At 39.3% G+C, this 25,773-nt stretch overlaps 1 protein-coding gene and 1 pseudogene across 2 annotated transcripts in view; one reads left to right on the top strand and one right to left on the bottom strand.

The window, feature by feature from the left end:
• The first annotated feature begins 716 nt into the window (after window positions 1-716).
• Window positions 717-25,773, top strand: part of nsmfb (NMDA receptor synaptonuclear signaling and neuronal migration factor b) — a 50,786-nt gene continuing 25,729 nt past the window's right edge. Inside the window, exons 1-5 of one of the 2 annotated variants that reach the window (XM_077560909.1) lie at window positions 717-1,013; window positions 16,829-16,890; window positions 17,712-18,437; window positions 20,025-20,097; window positions 23,139-23,207. In XM_077560909.1, coding sequence (XP_077417035.1) covers window positions 904-1,013; window positions 16,829-16,890; window positions 17,712-18,437; window positions 20,025-20,097; window positions 23,139-23,207 — 1,040 coding nt within the window. In that variant the 5' untranslated portion in view covers window positions 717-903. The remainder of the gene's footprint in view (window positions 1,014-16,828; window positions 16,891-17,711; window positions 18,438-20,024; window positions 20,098-23,138; window positions 23,208-25,773) is intronic. The other variant, XM_077560911.1, reaches the window with a different exon arrangement.
• On the bottom strand, window positions 9,269-13,643 carry LOC144048381 (uncharacterized; annotated as a pseudogene).

Genomic DNA, 25,773 nt, shown 5'->3' with positions numbered 1-25,773 from the left:
GAAATAAGCTATTGGAATACTGGTTTTAGTGTACATTGTTTTATAGAGACTACTAGAGAAAAGGACCTGGGAAAGGTGGTGTCCTTGGAGGGATGAGTCCAAGAGAGTTTCGTTTGAATTCAGGTTAAACATTGCTATAATTGAAACTGAATGGGAAGTAAATGTCCTTGTTAAAGGCACAACTTTATTTACATAGCACATTACTCTTTTTGAATGTTGTCATGCGGCACAAGACGGCAAGCTCATTTGTTGCAGTAATTACTGTTTTTGATTTGATTGTAAGTCAATCTAAGTTTTTTTAAACGCAAATATCTCCTGAATTATGACGTTACACCTGTTTTTAGTATAGGTTAGTCTTAGATTTAATAGATTAACCACTATGACTGACTTACCAGCGTACTAGTTTTTAGAATGCTTTCAATTACAGTACAGTATGAGCATTTTAAATTATGTATGTATTTATTTATTTATTTATGTAGCAGTGTGAGCCATAATTTGATAATGGCATTTCAATTCATTTCAAAAGGTAATATTGATTTGAGTTACAAGCTTGGTTGATGAACTAATTTGATTCGTAAATCAAGGTAGATTGTATTTACATCCTCTTGAGCTTCCGCCCATGCCGAACTGGTGCACGTGCGCACGAGATGGGCGGCTTGCTCTTCCATATATGGTCGTAGCTTCCTTCCCGGACTCGTGGCTGCATGAGTGCAGAGCTGAGCATCACGTCCCTCGCACGCGGCTTCGCTCCCAGTTCGCGGCACAGCAGCTGCTACTATACTTATATACTGTCATTAGGTCAAATATGAAAACTTAAAATTGTGTCTTTTCATTTTTCATTTCTTTCTTTCCTTCTTTCTTTTAAAAAAATCGGGTTTATTTCTTTCGTCGATCATTTGTGGAATGGTCCGAGCTTTCTCCCCGGGTCGTGTCCACTTCAGCATGGGAACTGCGGCGTCCAAAAGGAAGAATCTGAGGAGTGATGCGATATCATCCGTTGCCGCAAAAGTTCGGTGAGTTGCTACAATCTTGGGTCCATCGGCTGTGAAAGAAAAAAACTCTGTACAATATGTACAATATGTCAACTGCAGCAGAACATTCTGAGTGTGAGATGATGCTTGGAATAACACGTAGCGTGCTGGTGACTTGAGAAATAGTGAACGGGGTTTTCACTATTTTTTTTTCTTCATTTTGTATTTTTGCCTTCATTTGACCACAGTACAAAACCCTTTCTTAAAAGTATATGCATGGAAGATTAATGTTGTCGGGAGTAACGGAGAATTTGGACTTACTGGACTGTTCGATTTTATTTCATCAATTAAACATTGAAAGCGATTAGAATAAAAAAATAATAATAATAACAACTATAACAACTTGAAAGAGCAAGAAGTAAATAGCCATTGAGTGTTAGCTGACAAGTATGAAATAATATTTACGTTTTAAACCAGATTCAGACCAACAGAGGCAGTCACATTTGTTGATGAGATCCATAAGTAATCCTTATACTTCTACTACAGCTGTATTTTTAAAATAAACTAGTATATTGTGCAGTACACCGAAGAAGCTATCCAGAAAAAAATAAAATAAAATAAAAATCCAAGTCACCTGAAAAATACAGAGACATATGGACCAAAAATACTTCCCTTTACAAACACAACTTATTATAGGTTGTTTCTATGCAATGTAAATTGTAACATGCAAGAATTTGGATTTGTTTTTGTTTACTGACAAATACAATGACCTCCAGTTGGTCTCAGTGGATTTGAAATAATTGTAATAACATTTCACTTTGAATTGATCTGGACTGCAACAAAAGGTCATGGTGTCAGATCAGCGTGCTGGTTTCAAAGCTATCTCTAATGCTGTTTGATTTGTGATCTCACAACCGGCCTCGAGAAGCATCTGCTCTGTCATCTGTGCTGTTTGTATTCATTTGAATTCAGTTCATTTTCAGTTCTCCCAACAGCTTGCAAACGAAAGAAATAACAATATTTATTTACTGTCGCTATCTACTGTATGATTTTCAATACTTAGCTATTAAAAGCATGCATCACACTGAATCACATATATGTGGACTTCCATTAAAGATAATGCAGTTTTTCCTGCTCCATCCGTTACAAATGATTAGAACGTGTAATGGCAACTAAACAATATTGAGAAGAGCTCCTCATTTACAATGCCGACCTGGAGGCAATTTCAGCTTTAAGATATTCCAATAGCAGACAATCAGAGCCGTGATTTGAACAGCTGACCCTTTGATCATTGTTGACCCGCTCTCATCACGCAACCTTCAGAATTTTGACCTGCATAAAATGGAATCCCTGCTAATCTGCTATTTTTATTTATTTAAGAACAGAGTTGATAGGTCCTCTGGACCCAGTAACACACATTGTATTTATCTAAGTTTTTAATACTGGGAATTCTTAAAAAAAATTAAAATCATTTTAATGGCAGAACAGTTAAAAGTTTTCAAACCTAGCTTGTTTGCTCAAGTTATCAAGGGCAATTTCCATGACAGCAAAAATAAATTAGATAGGTATTTATAAACCTTGGGTTATTTTAGGTCCTGGCAAAATATAAAAGCACAAGGTCTCAGGTGTAGTGAAAAGGAATATTTTTGTCGTTACCTAGCTTAACTTTAAAACAAAAAAATATATATATATTTTTTTGCAATATGGTGAATGAGCGGTTAGCACATCTGTCTCAAAGTAAGGTCGCAAGTTCAAATATGTGCTTCAGACTTCCGATGTGCACTGTGCAGTTTGCATGTTCTCTCCTACACATTTCAAAAACGTGTTTGGTAGGTTAAGTTAAGACTCTGAATTGTCTCTATGCATGAACGTGAGTGTGACTCGTTTGTGTGTCTGTGTGTGCTCTATGATAATGTGGTGACCAGTTCTGGGTGTACCTCGCTTTTCTCCCAAAGTCAGCTGAGTTTGGCTCAATGACACCCATGACCTTAGTGAGGATAAGTGTTACAGGGGATGGATGGATAGATTTTTTTTCTTTACACATTGCTGTACCACATCACACACCAGACAGATTGGCAAAGTCAAACATGAGCCTGTGGCAGACGAGGGCAAGTGGTTAAGAATAAGGGCTGGGTGACATGGCCCAAAATTTGTATCACGGTATAAATTGCATCCCTTCATGGTAACAGTATACATCACAATATAAAATGAAGATAAAAAATATATATTTTAAATTAATGATTATTTCATTAATAATTCATTTCTGGATTACGTACATAGTCCATTAGAGAAACTAAATTGATAAAATAGATAATGATGAAACAAAAAATAAAAAAATTAAAAAAAATGTATGCAAAGTTAAAATCAGAATTAAAAGTTAGAACTTTATGTTGCAAAATAGTGCAAACAAAAATTAATACAGCTGATATTTTGAATGAAAACACCATACAACAGGCTTTCAGTTTAGTTTTCCATAATTCATTATAATATCCATGTCTATTGATTAATTAGTCTTTACCAATTCTGTTTTCAACCATAGTAAAGAAAGCAAATCTATTCAATTAGATTAATCAGATATCAAACGTCAAAATTAACACTTGGCACTCAAATAACAAATGACATTGATGCTAAATTGGATTGGATATTGAATTGCTATTTTTATTTATGTGTCTTTTAGTTTGCAGTATCCAATATTGCCCCTGAAACAATTAAAAATTATCTTATGTGTGACTAATAATAAAGGTTCTTCTATTCAATATATTGATTATATTACTGTTATACTACTCTCAGCTGACGTGTGCATTGACGGTCCATCTTCATTTCCGGTTTCAAGTGGCTGTGTACCGTTCCTTAGGGCTGGACAATTATGGGAAAAATAATAATCATGATTATTTTGATTTAGATTGAAATCACAATTAATAATTCTTCTACTAAAACTCAACTTCTCAAAACTCTGATCATAGAACGATTTATTCTTGAACACTATTCTTTTTGTCAAGTATAACATAACTCTATAAACATATGAAATTCAAGCCTCATGCATTTTCATGCTTTATTTTCAAACTTAAGCATTACATTACCTTCTTTATCACATTTATTTTTATCTTATGTTATTTTCACAAGTCTGGGGACTTAGTGGGCTAACCTGGGACCTCAGTCAGGTATTGTATTATGTGTATTGTGCTGTCATGTGGAAATGTGTATTGATATGACAAAAAAAAAAGTCCTTGGATATATTTTTATTCTTGAATTTTGAGGAAAAGAAATTTCTGTGAATCTTTAAATTTAAAAATAAAAAAGTTAAAATAATAAAGTAAAATAAAAAAATACTGTATACTAAAACAGTAACTGCAAAACAAATACTTGTTGCTCCTGCGCATTTTGGCCTCTTAGGGGCAGTGTGGTGCTGTGCATCCATGGTGTACACGCTTACAATGAGAACAGAAGAAAGTTGAGATTGACTGGAGTGTCATTAAACAGCTTAAAGGACGCTTAGGGATGGCAAAATCATACTGATTCGCTCGATAAGCTACATGGTGCATTCAGGGTCCTTTCACAACGTAGGGTTTTTGTAAACGTGCCACAGAGTTCTGCACATTAATAATTTTTCTCCAATCATTACATTTTAATGATCAAGAGAAGCCAAATTTGAAATTGCGATAAAGTTTCGGTTAATCGTCGAGCCCTATCGTTAACTCCAGTTACTGATTAAGTTGCGGATATTTTGCTGTTCAAAGTTGCTTACTCTCTGGCACAATGGAGTTCCAGCCAGACCTATGTGACAAGTGGACTGAGTCACACAAGCACTTACTGTGCTGATTTGCAATTGCATTTCGATAGTTTAGGATTAGCACGGCTTCGCCTGTATTGTTTTTACTACTTGGCGGTAATGATACAGAAGTGAAGCTTTTTGCTCCCACTGAGGCAATGATTAGTGACTAATGTAGACACCTGATGCATTGTGAACTTTTGCCTCTGCATCATGTTTAACGATGTTAGCTTTGCGGCCACATCTCATGTTAGCAGAGGCTCTGCAGAATAGTGTACAACAAGTATTCCCCAAAACAAACGGCGAAGGGATGCATACATTAAGACTTAAACATACTTTATTCATGAAGGTTTTTTTTTTCACTTTCTCTTGGGGCTGTGATACATTGATGGCATTTCTGTCACACTGATCAGTGCACATGGAAAGGGATACAAAGACGTCAATGTTGACATGCATTACCGCGGTTGGTCGGTATTGTCCAAATCTCTACCTTCAAATTCATACCTTATACTGAATATAGCATCTCTACATCGCACCCCTGTTAAGAATGCTCACATACTGTATGTTGTGGTGTCCTCTCCATATTTGCAGTTCTTGTACCCTTTAAGCAAGGCAGTCAACAATCTCAATTCTTCCTTTGTGTTTTTTTTAAAGGCGTCTAAAGAATAACACATCATTTTTTGTTACTTACAGTGTATGCATAGTTCACAAAACTTAGCAAATGCACATGTAAAAGTTTAATTTAGAAGTGCTTTTCAATACAAATATGTTTTTCTTTGTGACTTTATTACTGCATTAGCATAGATATACTGTACAGTATGATTACAGACATTTTGACCATTTCAAACTTACGTAAAAGTTTGATTTATGTTGCCATTGTTGGAATACATCGCAATTGTTAATCGAGGACCTTCTTTACTTCCAAGTGGGGTCAAATACTCACTATGAAATAATGGCCATGAAAGGATAAAGTTTATGAGAATTTATCGGAAAACTGAATGATTTGCATGACATCGTATTCTTTGCATAAAATTTCATTGTAATGCTAATAAGTGGATATAAAGACTCGATAGTGGCCCTCTAGACTGAAAGGATTATGTGAACACTGAAAGGATTATGTGAAGAATGGAGTTGAAGGTTAAAAGGTTAATGTGTGTATTACTTATGGATTTTTGTCTGGGTAATCATACAAGTGATGTCCAAGACTGAAATTTGAACTTGTTGAAACAATAGTTTTATTTAAATTAGCGCTTTTGACAAGACATCTTGTCTAGTATTTCAAAAAAGATTTGATTAACAAGAAAGAAAAGAAAAATGTGTTTGTGTCTGCAGTGTCCTGAACAAAAAAAAAGAAAGAAGAAAAATATAATTAATATGAATTAAAAACAAGGAATAATGTATAATGGAGACTAGTGATTACTTATTAGTTTTGAGATATTGTAGAAAGTAGAACATGTTATACATGATGCATTATACACAGTAAATGGTTTGTGATTTGTTTCAATTTGGCAATGTTCTTCTGCCAAATCTCCTCCATGTGTCTTATTTGAAACTTTGGGCCACCTACATGAGTGACTGTTCAACCTCATATCTATGGATGATATAGTTTGTATGTAATTTTTCCTGCAGCATCTATTAACGCAACCACTTACAGTCTTTTGGCAGAAGGGAGTAATTACCCAATGTAGTGCATTTGTCCACACTGATTTGTAGCGGAAGGAGAACCTCTTAGGTTGATTTAAACTATGAGGTTCAAGTGACACGTATGCTTTTTTGCTCTTTTTTTTTTGCCAAATTGGGTCATGTCAGTATAAATAAAAGAGCATCGCTGATAAGAACAGTTGTTATATACTGTACCCTGTTAATGTGACCTTGACATCAATAAAATATATTGATCAAGAAACCCACATGTAAACCATTAAAGAAAGAAAATTATTGCCAATGGAAAGCTGAGGTATGTGTGTACAAATAATATCTGATATAGGATACTTGAAAAGACAGTGGAAAATTTTGTGGCCGAAAAACACCCAATACAGTACTGTACAAACTTTGGTTTTGTACTTTTTTGTGGCCTAAATACGTCAAGTGCAGTACAATTTTTTTGTAAATAAATATAAAAAGCTTGAAACTGTTTAACAAGTTTACTGTACTACAGTATGTAAACTTTTAGTATATTTTCAAATACTTACAAGTACACTTAACATTTACTTGGTGAAGTATACTGTACTTCCAAAAAGTATAAGAAAAGTAAACTGGAGTTATACTCTCCTAATTTTGAGTATACTTCAAGCATACTTCAATATACTTTCTTTCTTTTTTTCTTTCTTTCTTTCTTTCCTTCCTTCCCTCCACTAGCTCGTACGTAGTCTGACGCCTTCAGCCAACTATAGACCAGCCTGTGTGCAGTGTCCCCTCCCCCTTTCCTTAACATTGCAAGTTATAGACCAAACCAGTAACTGAATTACCTGTAATGTTTGTGAATTTTCTGCACTGTCAATTTGAAATAATTTCCTAATTTTGTATAATAAAGGGATGGAAATTTGGATATATATATATTTTTAACTCTGATTCATCAATCAAATAAAATAATTGAGAGATAAATCAATTAATAACTGTTAGTGAGAAGCTATAAAATTGAAAAATATGTAGCCGTGTAATCAGTATCGGAGTCTGTATTGGCCGATCCCACTCATGGGTGAACGATATTGGAACCAGCAGCATGAAAGCCTGTATGGAAAACCCCACAAATTAATTATTTGGTATCTACACATAATATAATACCAACTCAGAATTCTTTGGCTGAATTGAAAGCAAACGATGTTTTCTTTTGTACGTCTGTATGTTTACAGCATATAGTCCTGCACTGTTCTTGTTTCAGGTTCCCTTACAGCTCCTTCTGCATCCATATACATGATCATAGCATGAAAGCATAACCCCTCCCCCCTCACCACAAAAGCACCTTATGTACACAAATGTATATGTATAACTATTCACCATATATATTTCCTTGTCCTTCTCCTCTACTATTATGTGGGGGAGTCATCATATATACATCATTTGAGCATCTCACATGCACATAACATCATCCACTTTCTGGATCATTGTCTTCCTCTATAGCCTCTCTACCTGTATAATACAAATTCTTTGCTTATTTTTCCCATCATCATCCCACTTCCCACTTTGTACTTACTTTCTATTTTGGTGTTAAAGACGCTTGTCACCATATTTCTTGTGCTCCCTCCTCCCCCTCCTTCATGTCACATGGCTGAAAACATGCAGTAGGGGAAAAAAATCCTAAAGCACATGGCAGAGCTGCTGATAGTGCAGTTGCACTCAGATGTAGCTCAATGAGGCGCAGTCGGACAGTTTTATCACACAAGTATGTCTACAGTATTGTGTTTCCTAGTTTTTGTGTGCCACTCAACAAGGGCTGAAAAGGAAGGGAAACTCACAGCCATGTAATTCAGTCGTGCAGGCTGGGTGGTGACAGTAAGCTTTTGGTTCAAACAGAGTTCAGTACTCTGTTTTTCACCAGATTTACTGGCCCACAATAAGCAAAAAGACACAAGAAATTTGTTTTCACAGTCACAACCCGTCCAAGAAACACAAAAAAATAGCAATGGCTAACAGAGGGGGACCGAACGGGAAGCCTGCCGGTTCACTAAATTAGCGCCCCGGGTTTATATGACGAAAAGCAAGAAAACATGAGGAAGGACCTAATGACCTAATTTATGGAATACAATAGTAGTGATAAAACGACAGTAATTGGTCAGTGATTAATTATTATTGAATCATTCATTTAGAGCTAACCACTGTGTTCTTCTACTATAGCATTTTGTATATTTTTGTGTATTTGCCATGCTAGTTCACTTCCAACATGTGAAATTGTCTGGCAGTAGTGACATTGTATTCTTGACAAGAAAACCCATGAAGTCCAGTACACTACATGTTGACTGAATTTCTTTGTCCTCCCTGAACTGGGCTGTGAGCATGTTGACATCACTCTCTTCCGAGTGTAGCGTATGGATTTTTTTATAAGAAGTGCTCTGAGTCATGCAGATAGATTAGGGATGATTGCATTTTCTTCCTCGTGTCCTACCTCCTTTTCCCCTCGATTCATCCAAGCAGGGAGGGGAGTCTTCACAGAAAATGCCGCCACTGCACGTGCAGCCTCATATTTAATTACTTAGAGTGTCATAGCGAGAAGGCATATATGCTACAGCATCAACACAGGTATTCGATTTGACTGAAGCCCCAGGAGATTTGTGTGCTTGTAGACAGCCTGCTGTACAATGTATGTGTGACCTATTTATTTTTATGTGTGCTGCGCAAAGCAACTGTGGAAGAAATGAATTGGAATATTGGAATATTAGATCCGTGTCAGACTAATCACACAATTTTGTACAGATATGTGTGTGGCCTAACATTTACAGCCTGTGTCCCCGACTGTCAGTAGTGTATGTAGGTCAACTGGACAATGTGGATGCAACTTGAAGGAATATTAAATTACTATATTAAGTGTAATCTTTGCGTGTCCAAATAATTGTATTCAGGATCTGATGAAGAAGTTTTCTTGCAAGAATTTATTTAGAGGCCTCTAAAGACACCGTTAGGACATCCACGTCTGAATGCGACGTAGACCCCCCAAGAGTGTGACAATTTACAGAACATCGACTCATTTATACTCAAAAGATAAAAGGTTCCTCCTCCCGGCTCTTGATTGAACAAAGGGCAGACATGTCATCTCCTAGATTGAACAAAGGTGTAAGGTTGATGGTAAACAGACATCTTTATACAGTTCCCCTTCTTGATTGGGGGAACAGAAGTAATCAAAATCTGACCCCAGACCTTCAGTCCCTAAGTGACAAGAGACTCTGACAACATCATGCACATTGCCCCTCCAACAGCATTTGAGGGTACAAAGATCAAATAAAGTTCACAAAATCACCATCCCACTGTATTCTTTTAAACACTCATGATTATATCACATTGATATGCCTATAAGTAAATTCAAAAACAGTAAAACATCAAATTGAAAATGTTAAATGTCTTCAGTCCTACCATTGAACTTCTATAAGTTCAAAAACCGGACATTTAATCCCACAATAGTCTAGAGAGAAAGTCCAGCGCGGATCTTGATCGTCGCAAAATGAAGCAATGTTTATGTGTGGAGTTTAGAAATAAGAATAGCAGGTGAGAGAGAGAGAGAGAGAAAGATAGAGGGGCTTAGCAGTCAGAATTCATTGATTCATTAAAAAATTCAGTGGAAGGGGCATAATAAATGTGAGGCATAACACTATGTGATGTGGTTAAGTGTCACGACGCAATAGCAGATGTGTCCGTCCCTCGAAGCCATCTCCTGATGAAGGTCTTTGTTGAATGAAAAGTGTGTTCGACAGTTGGTCAATTTTTTTGTTCAGAAAGAGGCGTTTGTCAGCCTCTTTGTGAACCTGGCTGACTGCCAGAGATCGCAGGAAAGGTCACGGGACTTCATTCCCAGTGTGACTCTATCCTTGTGAATTGATGAAAAGGGGCATGTGATTCAAATCACCATTGAGTGATTTCCCCCTTTCACCAGCAGATTGACACTTGATCAGCTTTTCCAGGCGAATCAACTGTGCCCATCTTTGCCCATGGAAAAGGCACTCCAATGAATCTTCTTTCAGCGACCTCCTTCAGCTTCTTCTCAGTCCTCCTGACCAGCCGGGATGCTTGTTGACGCTCCTTTGACTCAATGTCGAGCTGCTCCTCCATTTGAGCGATTTTGGCCTCCAGGGAGGCGATGGTGTACTTGTACTTTGACTTGATGGTGCTTTCAAGCTCCTGCAGCTTCAGCTTCAGCTCCTTGTTTTGGCGATCCAGCTGGGAACGAGCGCCCTCCAGTCGCTGGACGCTGCTGTGCTCGGCACCAAGCTCCGTGGTCAGCTGCTCCATCTGCAGTGTGGTTCTCTTCAGACGCTCGTTGATCATCTCGGTGTTGAGTAGCTCCTCCTCCAAATCTTCCTCCAACTGGGCTATGCGAGCCTCCAGCCTCCTCTTCTCTTCAGTCAGCAGAGCATTTTTAGCATTGCCGTTGTTAATCTCATCCTGCTCGTCTCTCTCTGCCTGCGTTTGTCTTTTGAGTCTCTCGGCTGTGGCAAGATCCTCCTGGTAGTGCAGGGCATCTGCCTCCAAGGCCTCCAGCTCACGGGCTAGCGTTAGCGCCCGCGTGTCCTTCTCCCTGGCGTCTGCTTCGGCCCGGTCGCGCTCCTCGGCATACTGGCTGGAGATGGTCTTCTCCTCAGCCAGCATCTGGTCGAACTTCTTCTGTTTCCTGTCCAGGTTGGAAACCACCTGCCTCAGGTTGTCCTGGTCCACCATGAGGTCATCCAGCTCCCGCTGCAAACGGGTTTTGGTCTTATCCAATTTGTCGTAAGCGGCCGTCTTCTCTTCCAGCTGCTGCTGCAACGAGTCGGCGTCACGTTGGACGCACTTGCGAGCCTCCTCCGCGCTCTCCAGGTTGGCCGTCTCCTGATCCAACTTCTTCTTCATGTCGGCCAGCTGTGCCTGAAACGTAGCAGACCTGCTTCTCCACGTTTCTCTTGCCCTCCTCCTCTTCATCCAGCATCTCGCGCAGGTTGTTCTGCTCATCCTCCTGCTGCCGCAAGCGAGTGAAGATGTTGAGCTTCTGACGAGTCTCCTCTTGGAGCAGTTCCTGTGCATCCTGAAGCTGAGACTCCACTGAAGAAAGGTCTTTGCTGAATTTGATGTTTTTGCCCTCGGCTTCAGTCAGAAGGCTGTTGACATTGTCCAGCTCAGACTGCATTTTGGCCATCTTGTCCGCCATCTCCTGCCTCTGCCGTTCGCTGTCTCCAAATTTGTCCTGAAGCTCCTGAACTTGGGACTCTGCTTTCTTGCGACGGTGCTCTGAATCGGATTTGCCTTGCGTCAGGGTCTTGAGCTCGATTTGCACCTCGTTCCATTCGCTCTCTAGGGCCTGTTTTGATTTCTCCATAGACATCTTGTTCCGCTTGGCCTGCTCCAGCTGTTCATTAAGCTCGTCAAAGGCCTGGTTGTGTTTCTGTCTCATGTCGGCCATCAGCTGCTCGTGGGCCTTGGCCTCGTCCTCCACAATCTTCTTGAGATCGGCAACCTCCGTCTCACGTTTGCTCCTCAGCTCCTGCTGTGTTCCCTGGCGTGGTGGGAGCGCTTCAATCATCACGAGCGTTGCGGCCTTTATCTGTACGCTCAGCGAAGAGTTCAGAATATGGACCGGAAGTTTATGCAAATCAAACCAGCCGGAGTCTTGATCAACAATGTCGTCCATTATATGTAGTAATTAGTCGTTTTAAATATTTATAAAGTCAGTGACGTCTCACTTATGATACTACGATATAACAGATCAAAAGTATTCTCATTAATCCCCCCCAAAAAAATTTTTTTTCTTTTTTTTCAGACAAACACAAACAAGACGAAAATGAAACAGATATTAAATACCTTTTGCGCGACTTCAACAAATATATCCTGGATCTTCACGGGCGGCTTATATCACACAGCTCTCGAACGTAAAAAATTTACGGACGGCTAATATCACACCACACACCGTCAATATACGGGTGTTTAACACAGCAGACGCCTTGTGTGATCAACACAGACCGCTAATAGCACAACACACAACAGCACTCACTTAAGTGTGATCAACACTTAGCGGCTAATAACACACCTACAATCAACCCAACAGCCAATCCCCCGTGGTACTCAACCTCTTATGCCGTTTAAAACGGCGGAGCGCTCCTACTTGACGTCACTTCCGTAAACACGGGGCATTTTTATGCGCGACTTAAACCCAACACACACACACCGAGGAATTATGTCCCTCGGTTTAATAATTCCACACAGCACACACCTTGTGTGAATGATATCACACACAGGCGGCTAATCCACACCGCACGCCCAGTAGAAATATGGACGGCTTATTCATACGAAAAAATAACAAAAAAAAACACAGCCTATTCCTCCGCGGAAAAAACTGCCATGCATGATTCAATGTCGTAGTAATTTTCAAAATCGAGGACTTTCCGTCCCACCGTAAGAAATATTACTACAACCCCCCTAACTTGTTCACAGATCCCAAATACAACTTAGCACAGACGAAATGCAACTGTATTGATCCCAAACAACCAGAATTTCTCTACGTGGATAAAATGTCCACTCACCTTGTTAATATTTTTGCGCTTTAGAAATCCGGTGTTCAGGATCAATCACAGCTGTTGAAAAACGTCTCAATAAGTCCACGTCGGGGTCACCATTTTGAAGGAATATTAAATTACTATATTAAGTGTAATCTTTGCGTGTCCAAATAATTGTATTCAGGATCTGATGAAGAAGTTTTCTTGCAAGAATTTATTTAGAGGCCTCTAAAGACACCGTTAGGACATCCACGTCTGAATGCGACGTAGACCCCCCAAGAGTGTGACAATTTACAGAACATCGACTCATTTATACTCAAAAGATAAAAGGTTCCTCTTCCCGGCTCTTGATTGAACAAAGGGCAGACATGTCATCTCCTAGATTGAACAAAGGTGTAAGGTTGATGGTAAACAGACATCTTTATACAGTTCCCCTTCTTGATTGGGGGAACAGAAGTAATCAAAATCTGACCCAAGACCTTCAGTCCCTAAGTGACAAGAGACTCTGACAACATCATGCACATTGCCCCTCCAACAGCATTTGAGGGTACAAAGATCAAATAAAGTTCACAAAATCACCATCCCACTGTATTCTTTTAAACACTCATGATTATATCACATTGATATGCCTATAAGTAAATTCAAAAACAGTAAAACATCAAATTGAAAATGTTAAATGTCTTCAAACTGATATATGGTTAAATAAAAGGCAAGCTTCTATATTGCGGTGTATCTTGGAGACATGTTTCATTATACATGCAGACTTTCTCCGACTCACACATCGAGCAACTTTATATCTAATGCAGGTTAAGAGTCAAGCCTTGTTCTTTAGAAATGTGGCATATGTTAAATGCTTTACCACACTGTTAACATCTTATGGTACCAAGTTAAGTTTATACTCGTAGTTCACTGTGGCTACACTAAAATACAGGTTCCTGAGCCTGTTTTGGAGCTAGACTATGCAAAGTGGGGTAGTGCACAACTTGAAGCATCCTAATTACTATGCAAATTACAAAGACATTATAGCCATGAAGTGAATTTACCCATAAGGGGGATGAAGCATGCATAGCAGTGTGGTATACCGCATTATCAATCGTCCCCATCTCTCTAACCTATTCATCACGTTATGGGGGACACCCGGACACAGATCTGTTTCTACAGTCCACATAATGGGGAGCCCATGCTATAATCTGTTAATCTAGCAAAGGTACTTAACATAACCATGAAGTTTGGGCTCTGAGGTTGTGGGTTTGATAACAGGTTGAATCGTATCCTTGAGCAAGATATCGAACGAACCCCCAGTTGCTCCTTTTTTTGTTAAATTTTTTTTTTTTTTCCTTCTTTTTTTTCTCTTCTTTTTCTGGAGAGCTCAGTATTGTTAATTCGGTAATTTTACCGATTTGACATGTCATCATCATTGCTCTCTCTTTTTTTTTTATATATATTTTTTTAATTAATTTTTATTTTGTATATAGGTGAGAATATGTATGTGCATGTGCATGTGTGCGTGCGTGTGAGTATGTATTCAGTAGTTCAGCTAAAACCTATTAAAAAATCCCATACCGTTCACCTAAACCGAACACTTCAGAACCCAGCCAGAGCCGTGAGGCCGTCAGGCGACCCGAGGAAGGACCAAAGAAAAGAAAGGAAAGTGAAATTCAGCAACGACCAGAGTCCTTCACCAACCCCAGAAACATCCAAATTCCAACAAATCAGGGAGACCTCAAGAGACCAAAGGAGAGACTGAGAAAAGAAGGAAGGACAGATGAAGCAGAGTGAGATCCGCAGACACCAGCCTCCACCGATTCAATGACCTGAGGAAGAAGCAGATTGTGTCTGAGTTTCGATAGATGCTGGTGTGGTGGATCTGGCATGCATGAAAATCTCCACCAAAGAGGGGAGCCGTCGACCCCTGCCAGGACAGAGCAAGCGCAACACCTCAGGGCCCCCCAGGCCACGGCAGCGCCAAGGGACAACCACCGGGCCCCGCAGGGGCCACCGGTCGGAGAGCAAACCCAGGAGCAGGAGCGCCCCCCACCCCAACACGGCCCGCGCCCCCAACCCAACGCAGCAGGACGGGGCACTGCAGGCCCGCCAGGCACCCCACCGGTCCACAGCCCCCGCTCCCCCCACGACTCCCCCATCCACCCCAACCCCCAGTTGCTCCTGATGCTGCTTCATCAGTAGGTGAATGAGTGGTCAAAATCTAAAGCGCATTGAGGGTCTTGTAAGGTGGAAAAGCGCTAGATAAATGAAGTACCACTGTCAAGGGTTTTCAACCCCTACGGATCCATAGACGATTGCAGTGGACATGACATATTTGCATGCCTAAACCAATGAAAACACAGAATTTGGATGATGTCAACACTTCTGGTTCATGATTGGATCCTAGCTATCACAATTGCAAGTTGATTTGCATGATGTTCATGTTACATATAACACATAGGCTTGGTAAGTTTCCAACACGTTACAGACATACTAGTATGGCTTCCACTATAACAAATAACATGAGATAACCCCCACCCCCCCACTCAAAAAAAATCCAATGTTGTTTTTCTTGTGTGGGAAAAGAGTCAAAATCAGTCAAAAATAATAATTAAATAAATTGCCCAGCCAAAAAAATGCGGGTAGGAAGTGGTTAAATACGGTACCTTTTTATGAGGTCCATCTTGTGGGTGACTTGTTTGTGCAAGGTTGTGGGTTAAAGCACCCTTTTCAGAGCCATGAAAGAACCACATTCAGTCACTGTAAATATACAGGGCTGATTCCCAGGCTTTGATTTATTTTATTTTATTTTTTTCTCAGGCTTTGAATTCTGACCCAATCACAGATACTGTAAATAAAATAAGTCATTATTAATATTTGAGAGGCACCATGCACGAACTTTACACAGAGGATGTAGTTATACTTTAGGCAACTGAGGTGGCAGTTGCGAGTAAAAAAGTAAGTCCACAATGCTTCTTTAAGCCACCACGTTTCGTTGACTTGCTCTGAGCTTCATCTACAGATTGAATGGCACTTTTCTTGGTTGCCCTTGTAATCCTCAGTTGGCCAAGGACTTTGATGAGAGAGAGCATCCTGCAAAGCCTCTTCAGCCAACTTCTATGGGCTCGTAGAAATACCTCCAGCCCTTGCCCCTGCACTCGTCCACCAGTTCCTGATTGGCATGTTTCATTTCATTGGCTTCCTCAATCCATTCTTTCAGGACACTGTACGTTCCAGCATAAACAGGTGTTTTAAAGCCTCTGAGGTCATGATAATTTCTGGCTAGTAAGAGGTTGAAATGTGCTGGGGGGGACCTTATTAGCTGTTATCCCAGATCAACCTGTAACTGCCGGTCAGGGGCTGTGAAAAGGAGTCCTGTTTCTTTGAAGTGTGAAGGTGTTAAAAAAATTTGAAACCTACTAGGGAAAGTTAGAAAAAATCGATTCGGCAATATATCGCGATATTACAGTGCATAATTCTCGAATCGATTCAATATGCGACCGAATCGATTTTTAAACATCAATTTTTTATGGGAATATTCAACACAAAAAGTCTTAATTAGGGTTAGGATTTACACATTAAGCATGGAAGAATGTTATATTAATGGAACACTAAGCCTTAATATTTGATTTCAGTGCTGTTCAAACATGAAACAGACCGCAACCTGAATTTTCAGATACATGAGTACATTTTCATACAAATCTTACAGTGTACATGTACAAGTTTACTGATTAGTATTTTCTAAATTTGAGTTTTTAAAAAATCGCAATAAGCAATTCATAGATTCGTATCGGGATTAATCGGTATTGAATCGAATCGTGACCTATGAATCGTTATACGAATCAAATCTCCAGGTACTAGGCAATTCACACCCCTGAAACCTACGGTTATTTGTGCAGTTGATTTTATCTGCTTTACTTATTGTGTCTCCACAGGGCAGCCAGAGCGTTTGGAGAATACTCATCAAATACAAATTCAGAGAACCGCAACAGAGAAGGTAGGTGAGATCATTAGACCATGTTGTTTCAGCTGATACGAATTAAATGATTTTATTTTCTCACTTTGGGCACTCAGTTGTTCTAAAAAATGTGGTCATTCATGTAACTTCAAATGAATGGAATGTTAAGAACTCCTGTTTGCAGATTATTAGTAAGTATGTGGGCATAATTTGTTATTCAATCCATCAGGGTTTCAGGGTCCAGGGTTTCATTTAGAACCAGTTTTCTCTAAATCAAAAATGATTCCTGTTGTGACTAAAATGAGCAACTTTAACACTGTAAAGGCTGCTTATATTTCAGTGAACTATTACTTCCCTTCTGTTTTATGTGGGCTAAACTCTGGCCACCTTTCAATACATTCATTTCTAAGGTGTATGACAAGGATCCTTTTTTGCACATCAAGATCCATAAAACCATGGTCAGATGAGTTTGTTGTGGATGAACTCAAGTGGCTTGCAAAGAGCCCTTGCCTCTACCCCAATAAACACATTTAAGATAAAGTACAACAGAGGTTGTGAGTGAGGACGTCTCATCCAACATCAGCTCCCTCAGACCTCAGAAATGTTATTCTGGATGAATGGACAACATTTCCTAAATCTTGAACAAGGAAGGATGAAATCTGTTATATGGAATGGCAAAAGGATTGACCAACCGCATAGTCCAGTTATCAATTTTTACTCAGAACATTGGAATGCTAGAATTCAGTTGTAATTTACCATAAAAAAATCTCACTTTTAATATTATAGTCCTTAGCCATTATGTTTAAGTTTATATGTTTAATGACATTCACTGTTTTTCCTATTCTCTATTTTATCTTTAGATCATCTATTGTCTGACACCTTCCCTGGCCATAGCTGCGAGTCTCCAGACATCAGTCACTTGCACAACAACAATCTGCCACCACAAAGCCACTCTTTGCCCATAGCCAAATCAAGCAAGGCTGGGCAATCCAATCATAGTGCCCAGATACAAACCCAACCACAGGCTAACCCACTCAAAGCTCAGGCACCTTCTAAACATAGACTCTCTTCTGAGCGGAGCCTCTCCATAGAGAACCCACCAAGTGTCAAAGACTCAGAGGAGAGTGTGACAGTGAAGCCAGCTAGAGTATATACGATCACAGAGGTAGGGATGACTTTGGGCCACGGTAGTGAGGAAAGCCTGGAATTGGAGGTGATTAAGGTCTGCAAGGATGACTCACTTTCCCAAGCGCAATACTTCAGCTCGTCTTACACCGACCGGCGATCATCTGCAAGTGGCAGCCATTACCGTAGTAGCCATCACCGCAGTAACCACCAGAATCGAGGAGGCCCTTTGTCATCATCTCAGTCACTGCAGAGTTCTGACAGTGCCAGTAACATCCGAAACTGGGGCTTGAGGAAAGGTTCGAGAGATGACAGCACAACAGACTGTGTTGCCTGTATTCGTGCTCCATGTCAGAAGCAGCGCTCCTTGGACCTAGATACCTCACCACGGAATAGGAGGAAGCACCTTAAGAAATTGGAGAGGGTCTACAGTGAGGATAGAACATCTACTGATGACAGGGGTATGTTCGAAGTAATAATGGGCCAAATAATTAGAGCCATCCATCCTTCCATTTTTTTCATACAGGGAGTCCTCAAGTTACAACGTCTGCGACCTACGACGTTTCGACCCCCGTGCCTCGTCCGTAGCACCTTCTATTTTGTTTATTTCCCCCAGTAACCACAGCATTTTAAAATTATTTAAAGTTGTGGTGTTATCTCCAGCAACGGGCGTCCATCGAGCAGGTCGGCTCGCCATCAGGTGCAAAACATTTGACAATGAATGTCCGTGCAGAAAGACAAAATATTGGTTCCAGCATCTTCCGGGTTGTGCAAATATATTTAAAAAAATTACTGTAAGTATTCTGATGTAAATATGGACTTTAACGGTGAAATCCGACGTCGAAATTTGGGTTACATCGCCAGCGTAGGAACGTAACTCGTCCGTAACTCGAGGACTCCATGTACTGCTTATTCTGTTCGGCATCACAAGGAAGCTGGTACCTATCAAAGCTGACTTAAGGCCAGGATTGCAGAAGCAGTCTGTAAAAATTAGTTGAACTTGTTCCCGAAATGCTTGTGGAAATTTTAGTAGCAGTAACTTCTTACAATGTCACGTTACTTTATTAAGATTTTGAAGGCATTTTTGTCATCCACATCATTGCAAACCAGTCCGGAATTTGGCAGACCACCGCAATACTGCAACTTTGTTATTTTCCTATTCCATCATACTGTGGTTCATTTGGTGTACTTGGGATTATGGGCTATTGTATGATGAGATTTGACTTGATTTAAGATTCTGGCCATATTGCCCCATTTGACTTGATATCTTTAAATTTAGAGTTCGTCAAAGAGTATGCAAACCATTCCTTTGTCTGCCTTTTCATTGTAGTGTTATGAACTTTAAATTTAACAGACCTGTACACGCTGAGATGTCCAGTAGCTCTTCAACATTTCTGTGAGGTCTGAAGTTGGAATGAATGTTTTTCACTTGTGAATGATCGCTGCACAATAATAGATTGGTCCCACATTGTTTAGAAGTCAGATTTGGAAGACTTATAGCATTAGCCTAGTTTCAAGAAAAACTGCTGAAAACTGAACCAATTAATCAAGTGTATTTAATTAGCAGCCCATGTAAAACGCAATGAAGTACTGTAGTTGTTCACAGGCCGCTTCTGCGTTTTGGCTTAGTTGGTGCTTAATAATAAATCATGACAGATACAGCATGTTATATGCTTATCTGAGGTTGCATTTATCTATATTTAAGATTCATGTTTTTTCAGTCAGGCAGCACTGTGTCCTAGTGTTTACTAGCTCTCCTTTACAGTTGGTTCAGGGTTTGAATCTCAGTTTAAGCTGTGTCACGCATTCCTCATAAAGCCAGCTGAGTCCCCCAGAAAAATTACAAAATGTTTTTACAACAGTATATTACAATATAGATATCTTGCCTTGACTGTGTCCTTGGCAAAGGTACTGTAATTAGAAATGTAATTAGTATGTTAGATTGTTTACCTTAAATTTATGCAGACAATTCCTGAATTAGGAACCTCATTCACTTCAGTAAAACTTATTTGTGATTGTTGTACATTCTATTTTTTTTTTGATTACAGGAGACAATTCTAATAGCTGGTTTCCCAAAGAGAATATGTTCAGCTTTCAGACAGCAACTACCACCATGCAAGCGTAAGTACAGCATAAAATCTAAATTTCTTCTCCCAGAATGTGTATAATTCTCTATCAAGTTCCTGCCAGGTCTGTCAGTAATATAAAAAACAACAACAACAACAGATTCCAGATCATAATTCGCTCCACGTCCGCTAATGTTTGATATTCACACTCTTTTCTCTCTCTTAAGCTATTTTGGGCAATTACTTCATTAAACAAACATATAAACGCATCACTTTTGTTTTTGTGCTCATTTTTCCTGGTTAAACTCAAAGAGCTAAGACTTTTTCTATATACACAAAAGAACAATTTCTCCCTACTAATTATTGTTCACATCTGTCTAAAACTGTTAGTGAACACTTCTCCTTTGTCGAGATGATCCATTCATGGGTTGGGTGTATCAAGACGATGATTAAACGGAATGATTATTGCACAGGTGTGCCTTAGGCTGCCCACAATAAAATGCCACTATTAAATGTGCGGTTTTAATGTCCTGGTTTTCTTTAAATTTTGTTCTTGACATTCCGATCACAAATCATTGGCTTAATTTAGTGCTTTAGTATCCTATATGAAAGATCATGTATGCACTGCAAAGCCCTCTGAGCTGCCATGTGATGCAATTCCACTGAAGTCTATGGAGCATTTGGCTGGCCATGCTGCTAACTTATCTTTATCTTGTGTTCTCGCACCTCTTTCTCTGTGGCGGCTTTCCAAATCGTGACTGTAGAATATCGTGAGTAATTCCTTCACCCACCCACACTCATTTTTTCCTCTGTTTTCTTCATGTACCCATGTGCTATTACTGTCCCCATTAACCACGTCATTTACCAGACTGAGTATTACTTACTTGGTTATTAGAAAAAACAAAGATGCAGGTTGGAACAATAAAGCAGCAAACTAAACAAAAATTGTAATGCTTAGTGCTTATACATTACAAACCAAGAAATGACACAATGATGCTATTAGCTGACCTATATACTCAGTCCTGGTATAAAAATAATATGATGCATGAAATGTAATGGTCACAGCATGTCTTTGCTTATTTGAAGAAACATGGTCACATTCAGTAAATCATCACTGCATCCGTTGGATATGAGAATATGTAGGATATACTGTATTATATACTGGATATACACAGAACAGCCTAACCTCAACATGACTAATCTGGTGAAAATTTCGAAAGACGTAGACATTCTTGTGTGAAAGATTAGGTTTGCTTGACAAGAACAAATATAGCGCGATGAAGAGAAATGAATGGTACTGAGTCCCCAGGTAAAAGGTATTGTATTCCCAGTACAAATATTAATTTGTCTTTCACTAGTGCAATGGTGGCTATTGTCAGTCAAAACCTGACTGTGGGTTATGACTTGGTATTTGACACACTATACCACTTGATTCTCATTATGTCTGACATCATGTCAGAGCCATTACGGTCCCCTTCAGGATACAATGACAATGCTCTTTGTGAAATGGTTGGGTTCAATCAAGTATTGTCAAAAACTCCAGGTCATCAATCCACAATAGTAGTAACTGGTCAACTAAACAGTTCTATGGATTAATAATGTTGCTATCTTGTTGTGTTGTTAGAGTGTGTGTGTGTGTGTGTGCGTGTGTGTTTCCGTACTGTAGTGTTTTGCAATGACTTGAATATCCTTGAATAACTCTGAACACTTCACCTCTACTGAACCTAGAACCACTCACTTTGTAGTACCCTTAAACCCAAGTATATACTGTTTATTTATTTATTTAGTTAGTTAGTTAGTTAGTTAGTTAGTTAGTTAGTTAGTTAGTTAGAATATTTACACCCAAACCCAACTAGAGCCAAAGGCTTTAGTCTGGTCAATGTTTTGACATTTTAGGCAGTTATACTTCTCTCTTAAATGTGGCGGTGTGGCAGAGGTTATGGGTTCGATCCAATGCCATAGAGATCCTGACGTTGACGTCACACGTCCCAAAATGACCGTTAGCGCAACCATTTTGGCAGCATAGAAAACGCGTCTGCCACCTTGAGTAAATGGCAAACGCCACACTTTAACAATGATTTTCAGCTGTATTGGACCAGCTGCCACAACGAGAAGAGGCAAAAAAAGGATGGAGCATGCTCCAGGCTACCAAAGGAGGAACCAATGTGTAGCCAATGTTGCACTTTGTACATCGTGACTGAATCAGCAGATGCTAACTGTTACCGCACGCAAAATGTGGGAGAAATAATCTGTTTTGTTTATTTGTTCTGCTACGGTTTAATGGTTATGACACAGTTGAATTGAATAACTGACCAACACCATAAAGAAGACTTTTTATGGCATAATAGACAGGGGCCGCGGGCAAATTAGCAGCTGCTAAGTTGCTAACATACCTCAATAACACTGCAAGACTTGCATGAAACTACTAACCTGATGGCATTTTGAGAACACATAAAGGGGAAATAAATCCAAATTGTACAAACTTGTAAAGCAAAGTATGATCTGATTTGAAAGCACTTACCGGTAACAGAGGAGGTAATTCCACGTAGCAGCGTTGCTGAGGTGAAAAAAATCACTCCTGACACTTCATCGGCAATCCAACATGTCCACCTTGCGCATGTATATCATGTCCTTTTCATCAAAGTCACTGTCAATTCTTTAGGGTAGAAAGTTGACGGATAAATGCTAGCTTTAGCTTTCCTTGCTGTTCTAGTCCATAAACGCTGCACCGCTACTTTTCCTGCCGCAGCGCGGCGTGTTCAGAGAAAGTCGCGTTACATCAGGATCTCTATTGTGACCATATTGTATCCCTGAGCAGGATATTGAACCCCCAGTTGCTCCTGATGCTGCGTCATCAGTAGGTGAATGAGTAGTCAAATGTAAAGCGCTTTGAGGGCCTTGTAAGGTGGAAAAGCACTATACAATTATTATTTTTTTTTTTTTAAGAAGCAAATATATCATTTATTCAAGCTCTGCTCACATTATAACTTTATATACATATACATATTTAATTTTAGATTGGGTTCAGAAAAACTCACTGTTACGGGTCAGGTCTCGTTGAAAGAGAATTTGCTTAACACTTTGACATTCTGGCAGGGCTTTCCGGGGCATTGCCGAGAAAAAGAGACGGAAAAGAGAACAGGATGCAGCCACCGTGATGGAGAGGTACCATGTCCTGGCTTTCCCGTCCTGTCCTGTGTAAAGCTAAACTGTCCGCTGAACACAGCAACCCTATCGCACAGCAAGAAAATACAATATTAATTTCCCCTTTCCCTAAAGGAACACATTGTTGATTCTTTAATGCTACCTTAATGTATAACACCTGTCACATCAAGTCTAAAGAGAATTGTTTTTCAATATTTATTTTTTCCCCATTTAATCAGTAAATGAAATCAGAAATATAGCACATTTCTTTTTTAACATATTGACTTAAATAAGACCAGGAAGATCTTACATAGCCCAGCAATAAAACCACAGTGATCATGTTAAGTGTTGGAACTAAATGTGAAAATTACTGTTGCTTATTCAATTCATGATATTGATTGTTGGACCATTGGTAGTATAGTAGTTCAATATAACTGTGATTCAGTGCCGCTACCATGAGGGCAATCAATCTGCAATTGTCCTGTGATTGACTGGTGACCCATCCACAGGTTTTTGCCCAAAGCCAGCTGAGATAGGCTCCAGCCCGCACTTAAAGTTCCTGAACATTTTTGTTAAAAACGTATGTAGTGTGTGATGAGCTGCAACAGTCTTGGAAGACTTATTGTAAAATAAAACAGTAAATAAAGAGAATGCATAAACTAACGTGACATTATTTTCACATTTCCCTCTAGTATTTTGGATCAAATGTCAAAATCAATGCGTATATTTCATAGTACGTTAATTATTCACAATTGAAGATCCATCAAAAATTTGTGAAGGGAAAATTACTGCCGTGACTCCTACTCTAATATTGATCTGGCCGAGAAGAGCAGATACTTGAATAAGTATCGTTTTATTTGATTTTCAAATAAAAATGAATTATATTTTTCTGTGAGGAATAAGCGTTTCAGAAAATGGATGGATTGTTTTTTTTTTATAAATGATATATGTATGCTATCAGAAACACTCAAATATGTCTAATAATATAGTACAAATTATGATCAATAATATCAAGTTAGAAAGAGTATAGGAAAATATTTAGTTGCTCAAGTAGCAATAAAATATGCGTAGCTAGTGGCATCACAATGATGGCGTTGCGTTGTCTCTGGAGCTCAAGTCTCAGACTGGAATTCACACAAGATATAGTGCCGATCAATCTTTTTATACAAATGATTCATTATACACCACCACAACCAACAACAATAACAATAGATGTAAAGTATTTTCAGTATATAAGCATCAAAGGTGATATTACACAATAGCACACATTAAGGAAATGGAATATTCCATAATGCCTCACATACAATACCTATAATTGCAGTTGCATATTATAAATGAATTTATTTTATTTATTCCTGCTCTAGCTTTAAGGTACTTACACGTCCTTTACATTGCGGCATAATTCTTCCTTTTAGACAGTTTACACAGCGATGGCATGTAATTGTAAGCGCCTGCCGATGCTAGGAAACAAAGTAATCTACAGCCAATGAGCCCCCTGAGTAAAATTTGTTAAATGTGTCCAAAAGGAAAGAATGATGCAATAATAATTTAACTGAAGCAGTTAAAAATAGAGAGAGAACATAATTGAGGCTCAAGCATCATAGACTGGATCCAAAACTGCAGACACTTTTTGGATGCTGTTTATGTGTCTACCACACTTGTTTATGCCATCAAGGAAGAATACGGATTTGTGCAGATTCAAATGATTGTGCAGACAAAGTATAGAATTTCAGTTGCACTCAAGTATGGTATATCAATCATAGCTATTGTGTTAACTTCAAATTTTAGGGAGCTTGGAAATATTTGGACAAGTGAGAGTTTTTGGTATAGGGCCTACCCTAATTTTGAATACTTCAATGAAAACCCAGAAAATATCTCTCCTTGAATTTTTCCCCCTGTCCTACTGTATCTGCTTGTTTGTGGCAAAGGTGGCAAATCCGGTTCCAGAAAGTAAAAACCCTGCCACCGCTTGGCTTTAGCCCCTTGTGCTAGCTAACTAGCTCCCTAGCAGGTAAACGAGCACCCGGGGAGCTAGCTAGGGAGCTCACTAGCTAGTACCTGGGGCTAACGCCAAACTGTGGCAGGGTTTTTACTTTCTGGACCTGGATTCGCCACTTTTGGTTTGTGGGACATGCTATCTTTGCTGCTGGTATTGAAATTTTTTGGGGGGGTTTAGTTCAGGGACCTAACTGTCTATGGCTGATGGAGCTATTTCCAGCTTTCCTGCAGGCACATTAAGGACGAAGACACTAATTGGTGGAACTGTGGCTAAAGGAAACTTAATATATTCACTTAATGCATCCTTTTGGACAACTGTGTGTTAAAAAATGAAAGTTTGAGAGTGTATTGTGCATGTCAGGCCTGTCAGGCAGTCTTTCAACTTATTCAAACCAGGCAAGAGAAAAATGTTCTCTTTGTGAGTGTGTGTGACGGCGTGCACGTGTGAGTGATCAGACTTCAAAATGTCTTGTTTTTAACAGAGAGGTGCCTCTCATTCATCTTTACAAATTATACATGCGCTGAATATGCAAGACTTTTTATTTTGCAAAGGTCACAGTGGCTACGTTGCACACACATTGGCATGAAT

This window comes from Vanacampus margaritifer, chromosome 3, assembly GCF_051991255.1.
Source record: "Vanacampus margaritifer isolate UIUO_Vmar chromosome 3, RoL_Vmar_1.0, whole genome shotgun sequence".
NCBI lineage: Eukaryota > Metazoa > Chordata > Actinopteri > Syngnathiformes > Syngnathidae > Vanacampus > Vanacampus margaritifer.
The sequence above is the reverse complement of the archived record's forward strand: the minus strand, read 5'-3'. Positions and strand labels throughout refer to the sequence as shown.